This window comes from Camarhynchus parvulus, chromosome 2, assembly GCF_901933205.1.
Source record: "Camarhynchus parvulus chromosome 2, STF_HiC, whole genome shotgun sequence".
Lineage (NCBI taxonomy): Eukaryota > Metazoa > Chordata > Aves > Passeriformes > Thraupidae > Camarhynchus > Camarhynchus parvulus.
In genome coordinates, this window is record NC_044572.1 from 66,864,873 (window position 1) to 66,883,556 (window position 18,684).

General features: G+C 44.5%; 1 protein-coding gene across 2 annotated transcripts in view; it reads left to right on the forward strand.

Annotated features, from left to right (window-relative positions):
* The first annotated feature begins 954 nt into the window (after nt 1-954).
* The window catches only part of F13A1 (coagulation factor XIII A chain), a 58,993-nt gene continuing 41,263 nt past the window's right edge, over nt 955-18,684 (forward strand). Inside the window, exons 1-3 of one of the 2 annotated variants that reach the window (XM_030943141.1) lie at nt 955-981; nt 2,864-3,017; nt 8,591-8,779. In XM_030943141.1, the coding sequence (XP_030799001.1) occupies nt 970-981; nt 2,864-3,017; nt 8,591-8,779 (355 nt within the window). In that variant the 5' untranslated portion in view covers nt 955-969. Of the gene's footprint in view, nt 982-1,459; nt 1,552-2,863; nt 3,018-8,590; nt 8,780-18,684 lie in introns of those variants that run through there. The other variant, XM_030943140.1, reaches the window with a different exon arrangement.

Below are 18,684 nucleotides of genomic sequence, written 5' to 3' on the forward strand. Positions count from 1 at the left end.
GACAGCACCGCAGCCACTTGGGGAAGCACATGACTTCCTTGGGAGACGGTGTTTCTTGTTTGTGTTGCAGGCCTCCAGCAGGCATGGCACCGAGGCAATATTTATATCAGTTTTTGTAACATCATCACAGCAGCTGCAATTTTGGGAACTGAAGTGCTGGCTGGAAGTGGGAGAGAGAGGCACAAAGCACAACACGTCACATAGAAATGCGGATGCTAGGGGGAAAAAAAAGGGAAAAAAAAAAAAGACAAGAAAGGAAAATTGGCAACCAGCCTCCTCCCCCAGAGAGCTCATTGTGTTCCCCAGTGCCAGGGGTGCTGCTTGCCCTCCAGATGGTTACCACGGAGCCCATCTGTGTAAAAGCAAGTCAATAGCAGTTGCAGCTCAGGATGTGTGTGATGGGATCAGATCTGTCCCCTGAGGGTGCTTGCACTCCTGGGGGAGCAGGACAAGGGAAGGCGAGTCCTCCAGCCAGGTGGCTTTCTGTGCTACAAGCCAAACAGTGTTCAGCAGTCTTCTCATACCCTTCAGCTGTGAGAAAGCATAGTGCAACACTTGTGGGCAGGTAACCAGGCTGCCCCCAAAACTGCTGCAGCCCCATGCTGTGCCTTGTCAGCCAGCCCTAGCAAGCTCCTTATCCCACCTACTGGTGCCGTCATGCTGCTCCCAGGTGCCCAGCTTGGATCTCTGACTCACACTCTGCATGTGTCCTGACCTCTGTGGAACTACCATGCTGTGGCAGGGAAATCCCCAGGGAGGTAGGATAGGAGTCCTGTCTTCCAGATGATTTACTTGCTGCTTCCCATGTGAGGTATTCTCTCCTTTTCTGCCCCCTGACTTCACTTCAGTGGTATTTAGCCATTGGAGGTTTGAGAATTCTCTGGTGCTGTGGGGCTGGAAGTCACAGCTGTCTGAAAGACAGTAGAGTTGTCTTCACTGTGTCTCCTTGTTCCTTCATCTGCCCTGCAGATGCAGAGGAAAGTGAATGCCCTTGGTGGATGCTGTGTGTGCAAGAGGGGCTCTCCACTGCCCATGCATGTTCTCAGTAGGTGGTTTCTACCTCTACTGCCAAACAGGAGCAGCTGGCAGAACACAGGCCTGAATTCCTCCCTGTCCATTGCTTTTTCTCCATGGAACTCCACTGGCCTGTTGAGTTATGTGTGACAGAGGAGGTGTCACAGAGTCTCCAGCTACCTTAAAGGGCTGGAAACTGAAGAAAGTTGACATGAAGCTAAAAAGCTCCCAGAAGGTGCAGCCCCAGACCTGTCAGGTGATCCACAGTTCATCATGGGCAAGAGCTGAAAGTCATTTGACCCAAATATAGCTGTGTGATGCAAAACACCTTCATTGTCCTGGACAGCACAAGGTCTCTAGAAAAAGCTGGGCTGCCAATGAGCTCTCCAGTGTCCTGCAGTCCTCTGAAAGGACTGCTGTGAGGACCTAGCAGGGGAACCATCACTGTGTCTGCCTGGGAGGACTCCTGAAAACCAGCACCTGAAGCTGCATCACAGGCTCCCTGAGGCAGAGACACCACCAAAGTCTGGCAACATGGTAAGCATGGCTTCTTAGACTGTGTGCCTCAGAAAATCCCTCCAGTCTCCCATTTCATATGCTTTCATGCCATAAGTACTCCTACTTGGTCTCAAAAAGAACTGAAACTTCAATGCCAAAGTTGTTTTCCTTCCACAAACACCCTGAAATGCTCCTGGTGAGCAGAGTTGGGGTAAGAAAGGCAGGGAGGGGGAGGGAGGAAGAAAAGGCATGCCAGCTGTGGTGGCAGATCCTCCAAGGTGGTGCTGGGAGGGCTTGGCAACCCTTTCAGCATTGTCCTATTGCAACAGGAAGGAGGAGGATATACAGAGGTTACTTAAAAGCCCCCAGCATTTTCCCTGATTCTATTGTGCTGCAGAAATTCTGCAAGGGAGAAGGAAAAAAAGACTATCTGAAAAGAAGGTACCCTTGATAACTGAAAAAACTTCCTTTTAGAGCTTACTTCTATTAAATAATTGCTATGTTTTAAATTGCTGTTTTCAGGGGCTTTGGGAAGAAGTTTTCTTCTCAGTCATTAATATTTTCTTAGAAGGGCTGCATGGCTTTTTCACTGCTACATGCTTACACTGAAATAGATGTGAAAGCAGTTTTCAGTCTCTGATCAGCCTACATCTAAGATTTCCCTTAAGGACATTAGTGGGAAAGAAATAAGTGGATAAGTGCTTTTTTCTTTTCCTTTTTTCCCCTTTACCCCACTCTCTCTTCCCCCCTCCCCCTCTTTTTCTCAAAAGTGGATTGTCTGGGTGCAGGAGTTAGCCCTGTAGATATTGGGTGTTTGTGTGCATAGGGACAAAAATACAGTTCTCCACTTATCCACAGGCTGTTGTAGGCTGTAATATTTGGCTTGATTGCAGCATGACTTATAATGTCATTTTTATTAGGGAGAGGTAGTGTGTGATGCACTTTCTGAAAATATAATTTGCTATTTTGGATTCAATAATGCTTTTATGGAGGATGAGAGAGTGAAAGATTTTCCAGGTCTTTTACCTGAAACTTCCTAATGTTTTTAGTGCCCTGCTTCTCCTAGGCAAATACTTCTGTGTTAGACTTCCCTCTCCTTCTCCCACCCCCTCCTTCTTCTCTTATTCATGTGTTTTGATGAACACAAAATGCCTTCCAATCCTTAGAGAGCTGTACTTATCATTAGACTGATGTTTTCTGCCTCTCAGGTTTTATTTATGTAAGTCTCAAACTGTGTAGCTCACTGGCACCCCACATTGCTTTTGGCTTCTCCCATCTTGCACGTGCCATGTTAGCTCACGCTTGCTTTTTCCTTGAGCTCCTTCTTTCATGCTATTATAACTCTTTTTAGCACAGGATGTCTGAAACAACGAGCACCAATGAGGAGAATAAACTTCCTTTGAATGGGAGAAGAGCCATCCCACCAAACTACTCCAATGATGAAGAAAATGAGGTTCCTGAGATGGAAGCTTTTGGATTGATACCTAGAGGATTTAATCCCAGAGGTACAGTGTACAATTAAGCTGTAAATCTATTTTTACATCTTCCATACTCTTAGCACAGGTCTGTGAACTAAACCCAAACGACCTTTTCCTTACATATTTCCAATTCAGACAGTTTTGCTTGCTGTTCATAGGAAAACTTACTGAAACCACCTGTGTGTATGGAAGTGTTAGCATGGGTTATGGGTATGGAAAGTGAGGAGTAAAGAAGCTGGGTGACCAGTTATCAGCTTGAACTGTGGGACTGGTTAAAAAAAGGCAAGAATGGGTTTTTTCCAGTTTGATCACAATCACAGAATCACTTTAAGAACCTACTGGCTTCAGGCATGTCTGTGGTAGCATTGGAGTGTAGGGCCAGAAGGAGTCTGTTCTATTAATGGCCTGTTTCATTTATGTGGCCTTAATCTGCCTGTGAAACTGCTGCAAAATGTTGTCTGGCAGGGAAAACTTTTGCTATATATGTTCAGCTCACTCACAAAAAACACCATGAGACTAAAAGGAATACCCATATGATTTTTTATTCTCCTGTGAAAAGTGTTTCAATCATTTGGCTGGGGAAACAAAACAATATGACGGTAGAGAATAGACAAATCAAAGTATGTTCCCAGTGTCGGCTCTTTGGGTCAACTAGAAATAAAACATATGTAAGATCTGGTTTAAAAGAAAACAGGATTAAATTCTGAATGTCTCATTAATGAAATTATGTTAAATTTTTTGCCTATTTGAATTGAACAGCAGAAGTTGTTGAATGTGGCAGCTCAGAGTAGCTGGATGTAATACTACTTAATGCTCATAGGGGACTTTTCATCCAGAGTTGAAGGAGTGCTTAATAAATGTGGACAAGAATTAATTACTGAATTTCACACATTGGAAAACAGGCAAAGAGATTTTAAGTGACAAGTTGCAAAGCATTATTTCTGTATCCTAATCATGTGCCTTAACCACACTCCCTGCCCCACACACCCCTCCCTACCCCCATCTTAATACACACACATTTCTTTTCAAAGCATTTATTTTTAAAAAAATGCCTGAGCAAACCAACTGGCATGTTAAGACTGCACAAATTTTGCTTGAACCTATTCTGACAACACTGTAGCTCTGGGGCAAGTGTGATTGTTTAAATTGTCAAATGCAATGCAGTGCAGGTCCCAGCTAGACACTGTTTCAAACGCAACACTCTCACAGAAACTGGAGATGTATTACTGTGGGATACCTTAGAAGGAATGCAGCCTGTAGCTAAAGCCCACCAGTACCAAGAGAAAGATTCCTGTTGCTTTTTGATGTGCTTCACATCAGTCTCTGAATGAAATGTGGTGCATGTGGGCGGCAGCCTCCTGCTTTTCAGAAATGCAGTGGAAACTTAGGAATGCTGGGTCAAGTGAGTTGAGGCAGGAGCCCAACATGTCCTTAAGGTGATGCTGTTGTTGAGAAGAACATCCCTTGTCCAAAGCAAGAGTTTGTGACCATTGGGTAAACCTGGCTATGGGACTGGTATGGCCGAAAAATAAATCTGTGCATTACAGCAAAACTCTTCGTACAGCTGGATCATCTCTGCAGTGCAATTCTCTCCAATGCTTGTAGCCAAAATATCCAAGGGGTGACCTGAGGGGTCCCTGAAGGGACTGTAGCAGTATTTCTGTTTTGGTGCACATCAGCTGTGATCTAAGCCTGTGGTATCAGCTGATACATGTGTGGTCTCTGGACATACTGTTTGGGGCAGGGTGCTTAAGTCACCTGTCAGAGCATGTTAAAGGTTTCTTGCCCCATGGAGCTCGACCTGACATTCAGGAGCTGAGCTTGCCCCAGAATGCTCCCAGTGTTGTGCTTGGGGGATAAAATGGTTGTCCATGGGCAGAGTAGGAGCAGCACAGTGTGATGAGACCCTAGAGCTGGGAGCACATCCTAGCAGAGAGCTGCTTGTGACACTTTCCCCTTCTTCTGCACACCCCTACGCTTCTGGGCTGTCCAGATTTTTCTGTGGTAGTTCCCAGATTTCGTTGCCATAACACAGTGAAAAAAAAGCATGCAAATGCTTTTATCTCTGCTGTTACAATGGAGGTGTTTTCTAGCCTTTGGACACCTGATATAAACATCTAAACACCTGTGTCAGACTGTAGTCAAAACGGAGCCATCCAGTGAGTGGAGGTGAGGGCACAGGCTGTCTGGAGAGTCACTGAATGTCAGTTCCATGGTGATCTGTATCCTTCTCTCAGCTCCACTGGCTGCAGCAACCAGCCATCAGCTGGCCATAATAAGTTGTTACATACCAGGCTCACATCATTTAGATGCCTAAATTTAACAGAATTCTGCCCTTGATCTGTGCAGTGTAGGAGTCTACAGCTGAGCTAGTCACCCTCGTTTCCCTTGACAGCCAACAGAGAAAAACAGGCATTTTTAGGGTGTGATTCACTTGACCTATTTTAGCTACTACTCTGGGATGAGGTAAGACCCTGTGCTTGCCTAGCTCTCTGCTGACACCCACTTCGACTGCGCTGAATCACAGCCGGAGCGAGCGCGGCCCCGGCTGCGTCCCCAGCGCGGTCAGGGCGCTGCCTGCTGCGGGAGCTGGGGCGGGAGATGCTCATGAGAGGCACGGAGCGCTTCTTCAGCAAGAAGCCTGTGGCTTCGGGAACATCCCTGTGTCGTGTCCTCCCACCGGCTCGTCCCGGCCAGCTCACCTCACCACAGTGTGTCGTGAGTGGGCTCGGTGGGAGGCCACAGCCCTGTCATTCCGCTCACCCTTGCAGAGTCCGGCGAGTCGCCAGGCATTTGTGTTTCCCCTGCTAGCGGAGTGATGGGCACTTCCTTTGGAAATTCACACCATTTTTTGTAGTAATTCAAAGCCCTTCCTCTCTGGTTGTCTGAGGAAACCTGATGTTTGGAGGCTATTCTTTTTATTTGAAAAAATGCTCAGCTCTGTGCTCATTTATTGCCCTGCAAGCTTAACATTACGCAGGCTTTAAGAAGGCATCGCACTGTTGCCTCTCGTGCAGCAAACCTGCTTGCACTGAACAACAGACCAGGCTACAGGCAAACCCTCATGTGCCTGACTTCAAAGGAGTCCTCAACTTGCCACCTGTCCCTCACAGCTTGGCCTTGCCTGGAGCTTTCCTTTGGATCACACCCTGGTGCTGGTCTTAGCACATCCTATTACCCTGCTCATGTTTTGCTCTTCATAATTACCATTACTGTGATTAGCACAGGCTCAGCCATGGGTTATCTTCATCTGGCAAGCTACACGTAAATTTTAACACTGAGCCTAAAAATGAAATGTGTTTTTTGCAGATGTGGATGGCTGTGTTCTGACAGGAGCTGTGTAAAGTCCTGCGATAAAATGAAGCAAATGTTGAACTGAAAGCCCAGGGTGGCTTAACTTTGCAGTTCCTTGAAGGGGCTAACATGCAGAGGAAGGGTGGGGTCACTATTGCCCCCATCTCCTGTTTTATTGCAAAACAGGAGATGAAAACAAAACAAAACTTCAGCTCTGTTTTTATGCCTCCTTGGAATGAGGGAGAAGCTGAGCCAGTTTCTTGTTGATATTCACAGAACCCCAAAATACCCAACTTTTAAATGTAGTGCTTTCGGCCCAAATGGGTTTGAAAGATATAAGGGGAGAGATTCTCTCCTGTCCCTGCTTTACCCCTGTACAGAAAATTCTTGCCTTGTGTAATTCAATTGTGAGTTTGTCAGCATTTTTGAAAGAGCATTGGTAAGTTTTGCAAGGAGGGAGGTGAAGATATGCCCTACTTCTCATAGGGGTAATGGGAATGATTTCTGGGCAAAAATGTTTCATACAGACATCTCTGTAACCTCAGCCAGTGCTAAAATCAGCACTGGATTTTTACAGAAGCTACTCCAGAAGCCTGGTGAATTGAGCAGAGAATAACAATAACATTGTCATGGGACTCTAAGCCTGACTCAGGTTTGAACAGAGTACTCTAGCCTTTTTGCAGGTTAGGGTTAGCAGGAGGCAGATGGTTTTGGGTTCAGTTATGCAGGGCTTTTCCATGAAAGGTTCCTTATCATGCTGTGTCCTCAGGCATATTACTTTCCTTCTGTTTCCTAAAGGACATGGATAGGGATCTGAGGGATGATGCAAGCAGGAGTGGGACCTACACCCATTGCCATTACTCCCCTGTCTCTCCTTAGCTGTTGCCCAGAGCCCAGGCTGGAGCAGGAGAAGGACCACGCTGACCATGCTTCCCATCCAGGGCTCTGCTGCCTGCAGGGCTCTGCTGCCTGTCCAGAACTGACAAATTAAACAATTGTGCTGAGTTTCTGTGGAAGGGGCCACATTCAGCCTTCAATGACTTAAATGTCCGACTCATTTACTGAGCACATCATTCTTGCCCACAGTGTGCTTAGTAGAAAGCCAAATTAGCCACCATCAGAAATACACACAGCTCCACCAGCTGCTGTAAATGTGCAGCTCTTTTTGCCAGAGCATGAGTTTGGCTCTGCCGCTCTAAGTATAAAACGCAGGAATTAGCTTGTTTCTAACTGTCAGCACCTGGAAAGACAAGCTGAGAGCTGCAAATCTAGCTTTACTCTGCTGTCTCTCTCCTGGTGGTGAGTAGTAATGGTCCTGCTCCTCCTGGCAGAGTCTTCATGATTATGTTCCTAGCATGCAGGTGAAAGAACAATGTCCAGTTCATTTTCATGTGGTTTCTCATAGTGTGAGAAGACTCCCATTTTGCAGATTCATGGTGTGGTACAGTCATATAGCTTATGGTGACTGTGAGTGCCTGTGGCTATCCCAGTGCCACCCCACACTGGCCATTTGCTGAACAAACTACTTATAGTTTGCTATAACCCTTTATACAACATGAATTTGAAGGGAGCAAAGCTTTGCCTGTGTATGTTATAGACACCTACTGCTGCTTGCCTGTAACTCTATGCTGTAATTATATGCTGTAATGTTATATTTAGTTTTCATAAGGAGACACTAATAGCAGTGGAGGTGTACTGAGAAGCTGAGACAAGACACATGCAGTACACCCAAACCTTATCTAATACAGGCAATCCAAGCTCTCAGCTGAATGCAAGATCATTAACTGCCTCTCAGACTCTTCAGCTCCCAGCACTGGTAGCATTTTGCAAACAAGGTATTTAAGTGTCACAAAGCCCCTTTAAATTTGCATTGTACAAATGGGGGACTGCAAGAAGGGAGACATGAAGCCCCGGCCATCCAAGTCCCACTGATTGCTCTGGTAAACTTGTGACAGCAAGGCCCAGACTTGCAGAAAGCCAATGCCAGTGGAAAGATGGGTCCAGACTCTCCTTGGGGTCATTCAGCTTCCAACACCTAGCAACCTGCTCTTCCTGTGGTTGCTCTCACCACGCACTAGAAGCCTTTTGGTCTCTGTGAAAACGGCAGGTGGAGAGAGAAGTGTCTGCCCATAAGCCTCTTCTCAGCCAGGAGCATGGAAATCAAACACAGACAGATCCAGCATGTTCCTGTTGCATGGTGTTCCTTCCCTGGAGAAGGGGAGGACAGGGCCTCTAACGTTGATACCAATATTGACATTTCAGCACACTGACTCCTTCCCCCTCTGCTCATTTACGTGTCTCTGTAGATTACCTGCGTGTTGCGGATATTTATATGTTCAAGGAGCCTCAGGAGATCAACAAGAAGGAGCACCACACTGACAAGTACTACAACCCCAAGCTGATAGTGCGTCGGGGACAGGCTTTCCAAATCCAGATTGACTTCAACCGACCCTACCAGCCACAGTCAGACCAATTCTGGCTCGAGTTTTTGATGGGTAAGTGCCTGGCAAAGGCTATGTCTTATCAGCGAAGCAATAGTCTCTCATAAACAGGAAAACAGCAGAAATTAATGGCTGGGTCTTCTCCTGTTATGATTGATAAACCATAAAAACAGGCTCAGCCATAGGCAAGGAAGTGTTTTTCTAAACAGAGTTTGAATCCTTTCTTGAGAAAATCAGCAAAATTTCATGTGAGAGAAGAAGGAGCAAAACTGGGGGTTTCTGTTTCGTAAGAAGCTGTACTTTTTTGAGCTTTCAAAGTTATGTCTGGTTAATGCTGTATGGCAATGCTAAAAGGTAGGTGGAACAGGAAACCTCTTTTGCTAGTGTTTAGGAGATGTAGGGAAGAGAGTCTGTTGTTTGAGGTAGGAGAGGTGACTGTATGAACTGAGACAGCAAAATATTGATTGCATAAAGAGGGGAAGTTACACTGCATGGAAGAATCTTGCAACTTTTCAGCCTGCATTTACAAACAACTTCGTAACAAAAGATGAAGTTCAGTGACTGTGATTTTGGACCAGAAACAGAATCATAGAATCACTAAGGCTGTAAAAGACCTCTAAGACCATTGAGTCTACATTTTAGCCTAGCACTGCCATGTTTACCACCAAACTGTGTACCCAAGCAGCGGTGGTTATTCCACCACTTCCCTGGGCAGCCTGTTCCAATTCATGGCTACCCTTTCAGTGAAGAGATTTTTCCTAATATCCAATCTAAACCTCCCCTGGTACAACTTGAGACTATTTCCTCTTGTTCTATTGCTTGTCACCTGTGAGAAGGGACCAGCACCCTCCTTGCTACAGCCTCATTTCAGGCAGTGTAGAGAGTGATAAGGTCTCCTCTGAGCCTCCTTTTCTGCAGGCTAAACACCCCCTGCTCCCTCAGACACTCCTCATTGGACTTATGCTCCAGACCCTTCCCCAGCTCTGCTGCTCTTCTACTGGACATGCTCCAGCGCCTCAATGTCCTTGTTGCAGTGAGCATTCCAGAACTGAGCACAGGATTTGAGGTGGGGCTTCATCAGTGCTGAAAGACTTACTCAGGATTATATCACAGACTTCCTTGATTTATTGCTGAAAGAGAAAAGAGAGCTTTTTTCCTCTCACTAAGAAGTCTTCATCAGAGACCCAGGTCCTAAGGTACCTGTTAACTCACTGAAGACATGAGACTAGAGGAAGGCACGACCTCACTAGAAAAGGAGAGAAGCTAAAGGGTTTCCTGCTATGCTCCAAAGATGGCCCCACCAAATTCTGGTCCCTACGACACAACTCTGGGAAACATCCAGCTTCATCTAGATTGATCTGGGGGTTTTTGTGCTAAGACATCAATGTTTCCCTTATAAAGTCTTTAAAGTAGGTTATAATTGATGTTTTAATTTACTTTCCTGTGAGATGCAGATCTGAAATTTGTAATGCTGAGTCTTTTCCATCATTGAATTATGATGATGTGGCCATTTATTAGATTTGTTGCCTTCTAAAGCTAGATGGGCGTTTATCTCTTAAACATATGTGCAGTGAAAATGTTACTGGCTGCACATTTTTTTTCCATGGCTCTCTTCTTTCTAATTTAAATTAGGGTTGGGAGGCATATTATGACAGTCCAGTGAATGATTGGCTGAACAGCCACAAGTGCCTTTAAAAATTTAATATGCATAAATATCATTAGTTCTTTTGGGATTTAATTAAATTCAAGATTGTTCCCTTAATCTTTATATGTTTAAAACAAACAGCTGTATCAAGAAGACATGGAAAATGGAACATTTGTTTTTTATTGCACTCTGTGCAGTTTGCATTTGTTTTAATCAGATATTCTATATTGGAAGAAGAAAATTAACACTTCTTTTGAATTGCGCAATCCACTTAAGAGAACACATTCACGTATTTTTCTGTTGCTCTTTCCTAACACATCCATCCATGGTTTGTAACTTGAATCTCTAAGTATGGATAAAAATAGTCTTATCTTCAGCCATGGTAGGAATGGGGTTAATACAGCCTGAGCCAGGGGAGTCTCTGCAATAAACACAGCTCTGAATGATTCCTTTGGAGCTAGCCCTGAGTGTGTGGTGGAATTCCCCTTCCTCTTCTTCCCCATTGCTGTCCTTCCTGTGACATGGGATGGGTGTCCATGTGTGATGGCTGACAACTGGCTGCAGATACAAGATAGGGTTCAATGCTATTGCCCTCCCCTGTTTTTTCTTTGCTTCTGTGAGCACCACTGCCCTCATGTTGCGAGGACTTTAACTCACAGAGATTCAACTGGGAGGTGTTCAAGCTCCTCTTCTGGAAACTAGTCAACACTCAGCACTCTGCAAATGTTTCTCTTTGTGAACATGTGGTGAAAATGCAGTATATTTGTTCTCAGAGGCTAGCAACAGGAAGCAAAACAAACACAGTCAACAGCAGAGAAGGAAAATTCAGAAATTATATGCCTGACTCTTGCCACTTCTCCTTTTAGTATCAAGTCCAATGTTTAACGCTGAGAAGAGAAAGGAAATTTCTCTTACTTAGGAAAGACAACTGGCTGCTGAATGTCTGAGTGCTGTGCTCTCAAACCTTTTGTCAGAGGGAGCTGTGGCCATTTTCATCCAGTTTTTTTCAGTTTATCTTCCTGAAGAGCTGTCTCTCACCTCTCGTACTGCCTGAACAGCAGAGCCCAGACAAAAAGCTCTTGCCCAGGCTGCCTGTGAGCAAGGGAGAGAGGCAGGCACCTCCAAGCAGAATTTAACCCTGCTGTCTTAAAGTGGGATGAACTCTCTTCTGGATTTTTTTTCTTCCTCTCTTGACTCTCTCTCATAGACCAGCCTCTGGCTTTGAGAACACCAAAGGCAGGGAAGCTGAATCCTGCCCTTTGGTACTGTCAGGCAGAAGCTATCCCTGGGGAGTGGCTCAGAAAACAGCCCTGCAGCAGAGGCAGCTTGAGCTCACAGAAACTTTTTGTTCTAAAAGGATTATACTTCCTAGGAATGTGCTGAGCTTGGGAGATTAAAGTGATGGACACACAGAAATATTGGCAGGCTGTTGTAAGATGACCTTCGCAAGTAGCACTCTGTGTGCCTGAATAGAAGATTTCAAATGGTGCAGCAGAACTGTTGAATAGAATAACCTTGATTGGAGGGGCCTCTGGAAGTCTCATCTCTAGCCCTTGGTCAAAGCAGGTCCAGCTTCTCCAGCATCTCTGGGTCTTTCCCCATGAGCAGGTTCTGAATATCTCCAAGAGTGTGGATGTTTCCCCAAACGATGTGGACCAGGCTGTCCTGAACTGCAGAATATTTTGAGTGGTTCAAGGTTCTATTCTCATAAGGTACAAAGTTACTCTACAGGGATGGCTGGCCTTAGCTCCCAGGGAATTCAATTGGAGCTGGGAAAACTTGAAATCTCCTTTTTCAGGGCTGTACCTGCAGTGGAGGCTGTTTGTACAACAGTGTCTACAAAGCTATTCAGAAGTTATTAGCTCCCAGCTCTGAGAAAGTTCCCCAAGTTGACATTAATCCATCACAGAATTTTTATCCATTAAAGACCAATTTTGATCCTGAAAAATGTGACAATTTTAATGGATTGTTTCTGTGGGTGTGCACAGAGCTATTCTATTTCCGTTATTCCCTAAAATTTACTTTCCTTTCTCTTTTTTTTTCACTCCTATTTTTTCTTCTTTTGCATCATTAAAAAGATGATTAAGGAAGCAAGTAAAGCAAGTAGAGACTGCTTAATCCTTCTAATAGGTAATGAATCAAGGGTACCTGGAACAAATACTTTTTCTGTCATGTGAAACAAGATCTGAAACACTCAGAGAACAATCTTTAATTACAATCCTTCTTAATCCACAGTCCATTTAAATGCCATTTTCACATAATACAGAGGTTAAATTGTATAAATAAATATATATATATGTATGTGTGTGTGTAAATATACATATATATATATATGGGAATATATAAATAGTTCACCCCAATCTCTTGCAAGTCACTTTTACAGACATTCTTCTATGATAGTTCCTTATGACTGAAGCTGTTCTTGCTTTAACAGGCTGTTTTCTGTAGAGTCATCCCTGGTGAAATTTACTGAAATGCTAACATGTGAATTATTGTAATTCGGTTTTGCACATAATCCTTTATTAAATTAGGACCATAGTTTCCTGCCAAAGTATGGAACACAATGAATGTGCCAAAAAATCCACATGGAAAAATATCCTCTTATAAAGAGTAATTAGATGCAATTCCAGTTCTTGTGCTGAACCTCAGCCCTGCCACAGTACCAGTGATTTGAGAGCTGTTCTGTCACCACGTATTTCCTTCATTTCTGCCTATTTCCTGGCTTTTACACGAGGAAAGGTGAGCATCACCACTGGGGTGAAACTTGTTTTATTGGTCTGGGGTTGTGATGAAAAAGCCACAAGAGAAGTGCAGGTGCTGTGCTTACATCTAGTTCCCCACAGTGGGATTAATTCCAGTTTGTTTGGAGTCTCAGTGAACCCAGAAGAGCCAAAGGACTTCTTCACCCATCTTGATCCGTCGTGACTCCTACCTTTGTGGTGATGGGGATATTTTGTGTTCCTCTTCATTTTCCATAATGCAAGGCTTAGCCTGGGACAGCCAGTTTGGTGGGGGGGCTGCAAAGTTTCCACTGGCACTGCTGCACTGGCAAGGATTTCTCTGAAAAGCAGATGAATGATGAGATGGGCTTATACAGCCTTCAATCTTACTTTTAGTAGTAGTTTCCAGTATGTGGTTGTAAATCCTTGAGGGGTTGATGAGTTTATATGGTGCATCCTGACTCTAATGATGTATTTCCCCACATCCTCATAAATTGCTGTCTATTTGTGTTTTCCTTAAATGGCTTCATAAATCCATATATATTGGTCTAGCCCTAAATGTTATTATGAACATTTTATTCATTGACGCACTTCTGGAAGGGCCGTAAATTCCAGTCCCCCAAGCTACTCTCACCTTTCCACACGTGTGCATGTGTGGATACCCACCCACCTGTCCATATGCTCTCCTCAGGCTTCTATAAATCATTGGCTTCTGGCTTGAGATCAGAGGAGAGGCTTACTGCTCCTTTTTCCACAGTCTTCCCAAGCCAGTTCCAGAGGGATAGTTATAAACACATAAAAGAAGCTAAGAACATAAAGATGTTAGAGCTGATCCCATATGGCTTATTTAGGTGATACCAAATTCCCACTTCTAGTCAGAGGGATATCTGAGTTCAACTAAATAACCAGAGGTCCAGTTCAGGATATGCACACCAGAATCTATGGAGCTCTTCATACTGTCCTACAGTGTCCACTGCCTTTCCCTGTTTTCGCAGCAGAGTTGGGCCAGGAAAGATTCCAGGATTATTGAGGTTTTGATGATTTTGTCAGGCAGTAATTCTGCCTTAGTGGGAAGTATTGCTATCTCTGCTGTCACCTGTTCTCCTCAGCAGCTCTGAGGCGGGGTGGATTGTAGCCAACAGAGGTGCTAGAACCTGAGATGTCCCCCAGCACTAGGGATAGGATGTCAAGCTGAATTCTTACTCTGGGTTAAAGTTGCTCTTTGGAAAACCTTGGATCTTCATATTTTAGGAGATTCCTTGGCACTATCAAGAGAACTAACTGGTCTAGAGGACACGCTGTGTTGGTAGGTAACTCAGCACTGTGAGTTTATTAGATCTTTGTTTCACAAAGAAGTAGAAAAAATTGAGCAGAGATACAAAAACACCTGATGATCTAAACTTGGAGTTTCATTTTATGACAGAAAAAATAATTTATTAGCAGCAGAACATATTTCCTAGAGATTGCCTCCCAGCAGATGAGAGACCTGTTTGTCAGCTCTTAGCAAAAAACAAACCTCTCCACTTTCTGAACAAAGGCATTGGGGTATTCTTTTCCTCCTCTCTGGAATTCCCAGCTGGGCCCCAGAGGAGTAGAGAGGAGGGAGTCCCTTGAGGTGGTCTATGAATGCAGTATTTCATGCAAATTAGGCTTTATTAGGCTGATTTTTGCGCTGCTTCAGCAGCATCAAGTGGCACATAAAATCTGGCTGTATTTTTTAGCTGTTTTACTAGCTAAGGTGTGTGGCTCTGATGTGTGTTTTACAGTTGTAAAGTACTACAAGCATTCACTGCTGGGACAGAGTGGCCAGATGTTAAGGATTCATAACTGGAGCCATGAGCAAAACTTCTTTCAAGATATTTGTGTTCACTACATTTCCAAGTTTGTATATAGCACTTCTGAAGGCAATGGAATTTGAGGGTGGTAGGAACCCAGATGAGATGTTAGAGATTTAGAGACTACTGCTTTTAACAAAAAAATGTTTCCTCTTCTTGCTTCTTTCGATTGTTTGGAATTTTATTGGAGCACCTCTCCTGTTTCTTGCTAATTTGTTTTTCGTGTCATAAATCCCATATGCTAACACCTATCTCCAAGGCTGCTTGCTATCGAAAGGCTTACCTCTGCTGTACTGGTGACTTCCAGCTCAAACTTATTTGTCAATATATCACAGTTATTATACTTCCACGGATGGTGCTGAAATAGATTTTTTACCCTTTATATGAAAGAGTGTGTCTAGATAAAACAAATGAACTTATAGGAAAATTGTTAATTACTATGTGTAATCAACAACTCCAAAGGGAGACAGATCACTTGACTCCTCAAAAAGCCAATCTTCCAAGGACAGTTCCTAAAAAGACAAAGGCTACTGAGATACAGTTTTGTTCACCTCCTTCTCTTCTGAGGTATCGCGCTTCCATGAGGAATGAAATTCCCTGTGAAGCTCACTAGATCTCTGATCTCTGTGCTACCAAACCTTCCTTCCTCCCTGCGGGAACTAAAGCTCAGTTGTGTGGGACCTATCCAAGAGCACCTGCTGGCCCCTCCAGTGTCTGTGCCAACAGCACAGCACTAATTCAGCCCTGGCATTTATGAGCTGTTTAATGCACACACACACACACACACACACACACACACACACACACACAGAGCAGTGTGCATGTCCACTGGGGATCAAGGGGAAAACTAAACTACATGTAGTCAGGAGCTTCCAGGGACAGGATAGAGAAGGAGAAGGAGGAGAATAGAGCCAAGCAAGCCCTGGTTCCTGTTAGTCACTTACAAAGAACAGTGGCAGAATTGGGTAACTGGAGGAGGACCGCTCATGTTTTGACAGCTGAACTCACTGTACCTATCTCTCACCCTCTCTCTGTTGCTGTAAATCCCTCTCTGGTGTGGCAGTTTTACCCAGAATTTAACACAGCTTGCCTCCGTGCCTGATGGGCCTGGAGCTGACATGCTAGGGAGGAAAGACATATGTTGAAAATAACTGACTTTGAACGCATGTGTGTGGCCACAGTTCTGTGGTTTAGATGGCTTATTATTTTGCTGCTATATAAATAGATTTTTGGCAAGCTTTAACAAATGCTGCACTTTGCTCTTTGCCCCTGTAAAGTGTTTATGTGTGACAGGGGACATCCCATGCTGCAGTCATGGTGCCTTTTGCCATGTAGATCTTTACTCATGTTTTTTTAAATTTATCTTATTAACTTCTTCAATAGCGACAGCAGCTACTTTGCTCTTCTTTTCCTGAGTGCCTGGAAACCCCAAGAAGTGTAGAGTCAAGCTGAGGTGCAACTGAAGGGAGAAGGAGCTTTAGGACCCCAGCTTGGTTAGCTACAGAAACCAGGGTGGAATAAGAAATGAGAAGAAAGAAGAAAGAAGAATCAAAGGATTGCACACCTATGCACTGTGCATCAGGGGAAATAGATTTGTTTGTGCCATTAAACCTTCTGTACAAGGGAGGTTTCTGTAAAAATTAATGTCTTCTGGCAGCATTGTGGCTCAGCACCTAGCACTGAAATGCAGAGTGTTGGAGGCCTGAGAAAGGGGGTCACTGTGAGTTCTCTCATCTCCTCTCCTGCTTCAAAGGCAGGACAGTCAGTAGCTTCTATTCAGTACATGATATCTTTGAAGGAGCCTACAAAAAAAAAATCACCCAGTGCAGGAATCTCCAGACTCAGAGTTCACAGGCTGGATTTTCCCATTTCCATGTGCTTTTAGAGTGAGTAGACAGGGACATCCCAACAGTGTGATGTCAGGCAATGACTTTGTCTGCCACAGAGCAATTGGCTGTGAAATGTCCTCATGTGAGAGCCAGGGCCTCCTACACCCAAAGCAAACGTGAGCACTGGGGAGTGAGGCAACCAAAAAGAACTGGCTGTGGAGCATAGTTCAGGCTGCCAACTCGTGGTGCAAATCAGAGCTGGAGAGATCCTGAGCCAGCTAATGCTACTGGCATAATGTCAGCACCCTCCTGTCAGCACAAAAATGGTTTATCTTGTCTACATGTCCTAGTTCTGACATGCACTCAAACTGCCTCCTGCCTCTCTGTGGGTTGGGTTAGCACCAGAGACCCTTCAGAGAGTGCTGTGCCAGGCATTCACAGGCTTTTGGTAATAAGTCTTTGGATAGTATTGAATCTTCTTCCTTGGAGACTCAGCCAGAGAATGAAATCACCACTGCATGTTGCTCCTTCTGAGGAAGGGCCAACATTGCAGATACCCCAACTATGAGCCAAAGCTGGCTCTACTTTTCCACTGCAACCAGAAATGTGTGCTCAAGATGTAGATAAAGGTGAAAAGGCCAAGCCATCCTGACAGGACTTCCCTACAGAGTTGATAAACAGTACTGAGCCTATGTAAGAATTATTTGGCCAGCAACCTTAGCAGGCAATGCCAAAATTTCTCAGCTTTATAGCACTCTAGTATCAAGACAACAGGTGTATATATGACACTAGTGTGGCTGATGCTGTCAGGTGTCTAGATGTGTGTTTACAATTCAGCTCCACAAGCTCCTGACAGAAGTAACAATTCCCTTACTCTTTCATTTACACCCCCTATTCTTCCATTTGCATTTTGTTTTGCTTGGGTTTGGGTTTGGGTTTGGTTTGGTTCTATTTCAGAAGATTAGGGAACCTGTCCCCTCTTCAAAGAAAACATTGGAAATTGCTCACTGTGCTCTTGAAGGCTCTGCTCATTTTCCCTAACTTGCTTGTGGGTTCAGGATTTATGTAACCATTAGCAAGCACCAAATCATGATTGTCTGTCAGGAGCAAATAATGTTCCCTTGTATTTACGATTTATAACACCTGCAAAGTATCCTGACTTCTAGGATACCCGTCCCTGGCCAATCAGCTATGTCTGCCGGGATGCAGAGCACCCCTGGTGCCCCAGAGCACCTTCTCCTCGTGAGTGAGCAAAGTAATGCAGTGACCTCTTACTCTGTGGGACCAGCTGTGTGGGGCTCTGGGCTGAAAGAACCTTGCATACTCCTTCAACAGCAACTACAGCTACTGCCCTGTCGAGCAAACGGTATATTAGGGTGTCTTGTGGCTTTGCTTGTTTGGAAGGAAAATGGGATTTTGAGTTTTCGGAACAAATGAGAATGGTTCTTTGCCAAACTTGCTTATGAGGTGCCAGTGGCAGTGGTCCCATAAGGATGTCTTGAAAAGTTTTTGTGGCCTCTCTGAGATCCTATCTGGTCCCTATAGGCAGATTTTCTGGGAAGTGATTCTGCAGTCTCCCCATGTACACGTGGCATACACAGACATGGTGGTGCAAAGTCACTGCCATAGCACAGCTTCTCCTGTCCCCAGTAGGCTCCTACAGCAACATGCAGCTTCCAGCAAAGACAAGGATGTCAGTTCCTAACCATGTTAAAATAGTAATCTCTTCCCCCTCCCACCTTTCTGAAGGAGGTATGGGAGGTATTTTTAAAAGTAGCACTTGTTAACAGTTTTCAGGGATATCAGTTCAACTGCTTGGTTTGCTGTGCTGCTTTGTTTGCGTGGATTGCTTTTTTTAGAAAAAGATTATGTCAAAACTAGAAGCAAAATATCAACTGTAGAAGCAAGCTGGGTCATGCACGGTTGCACT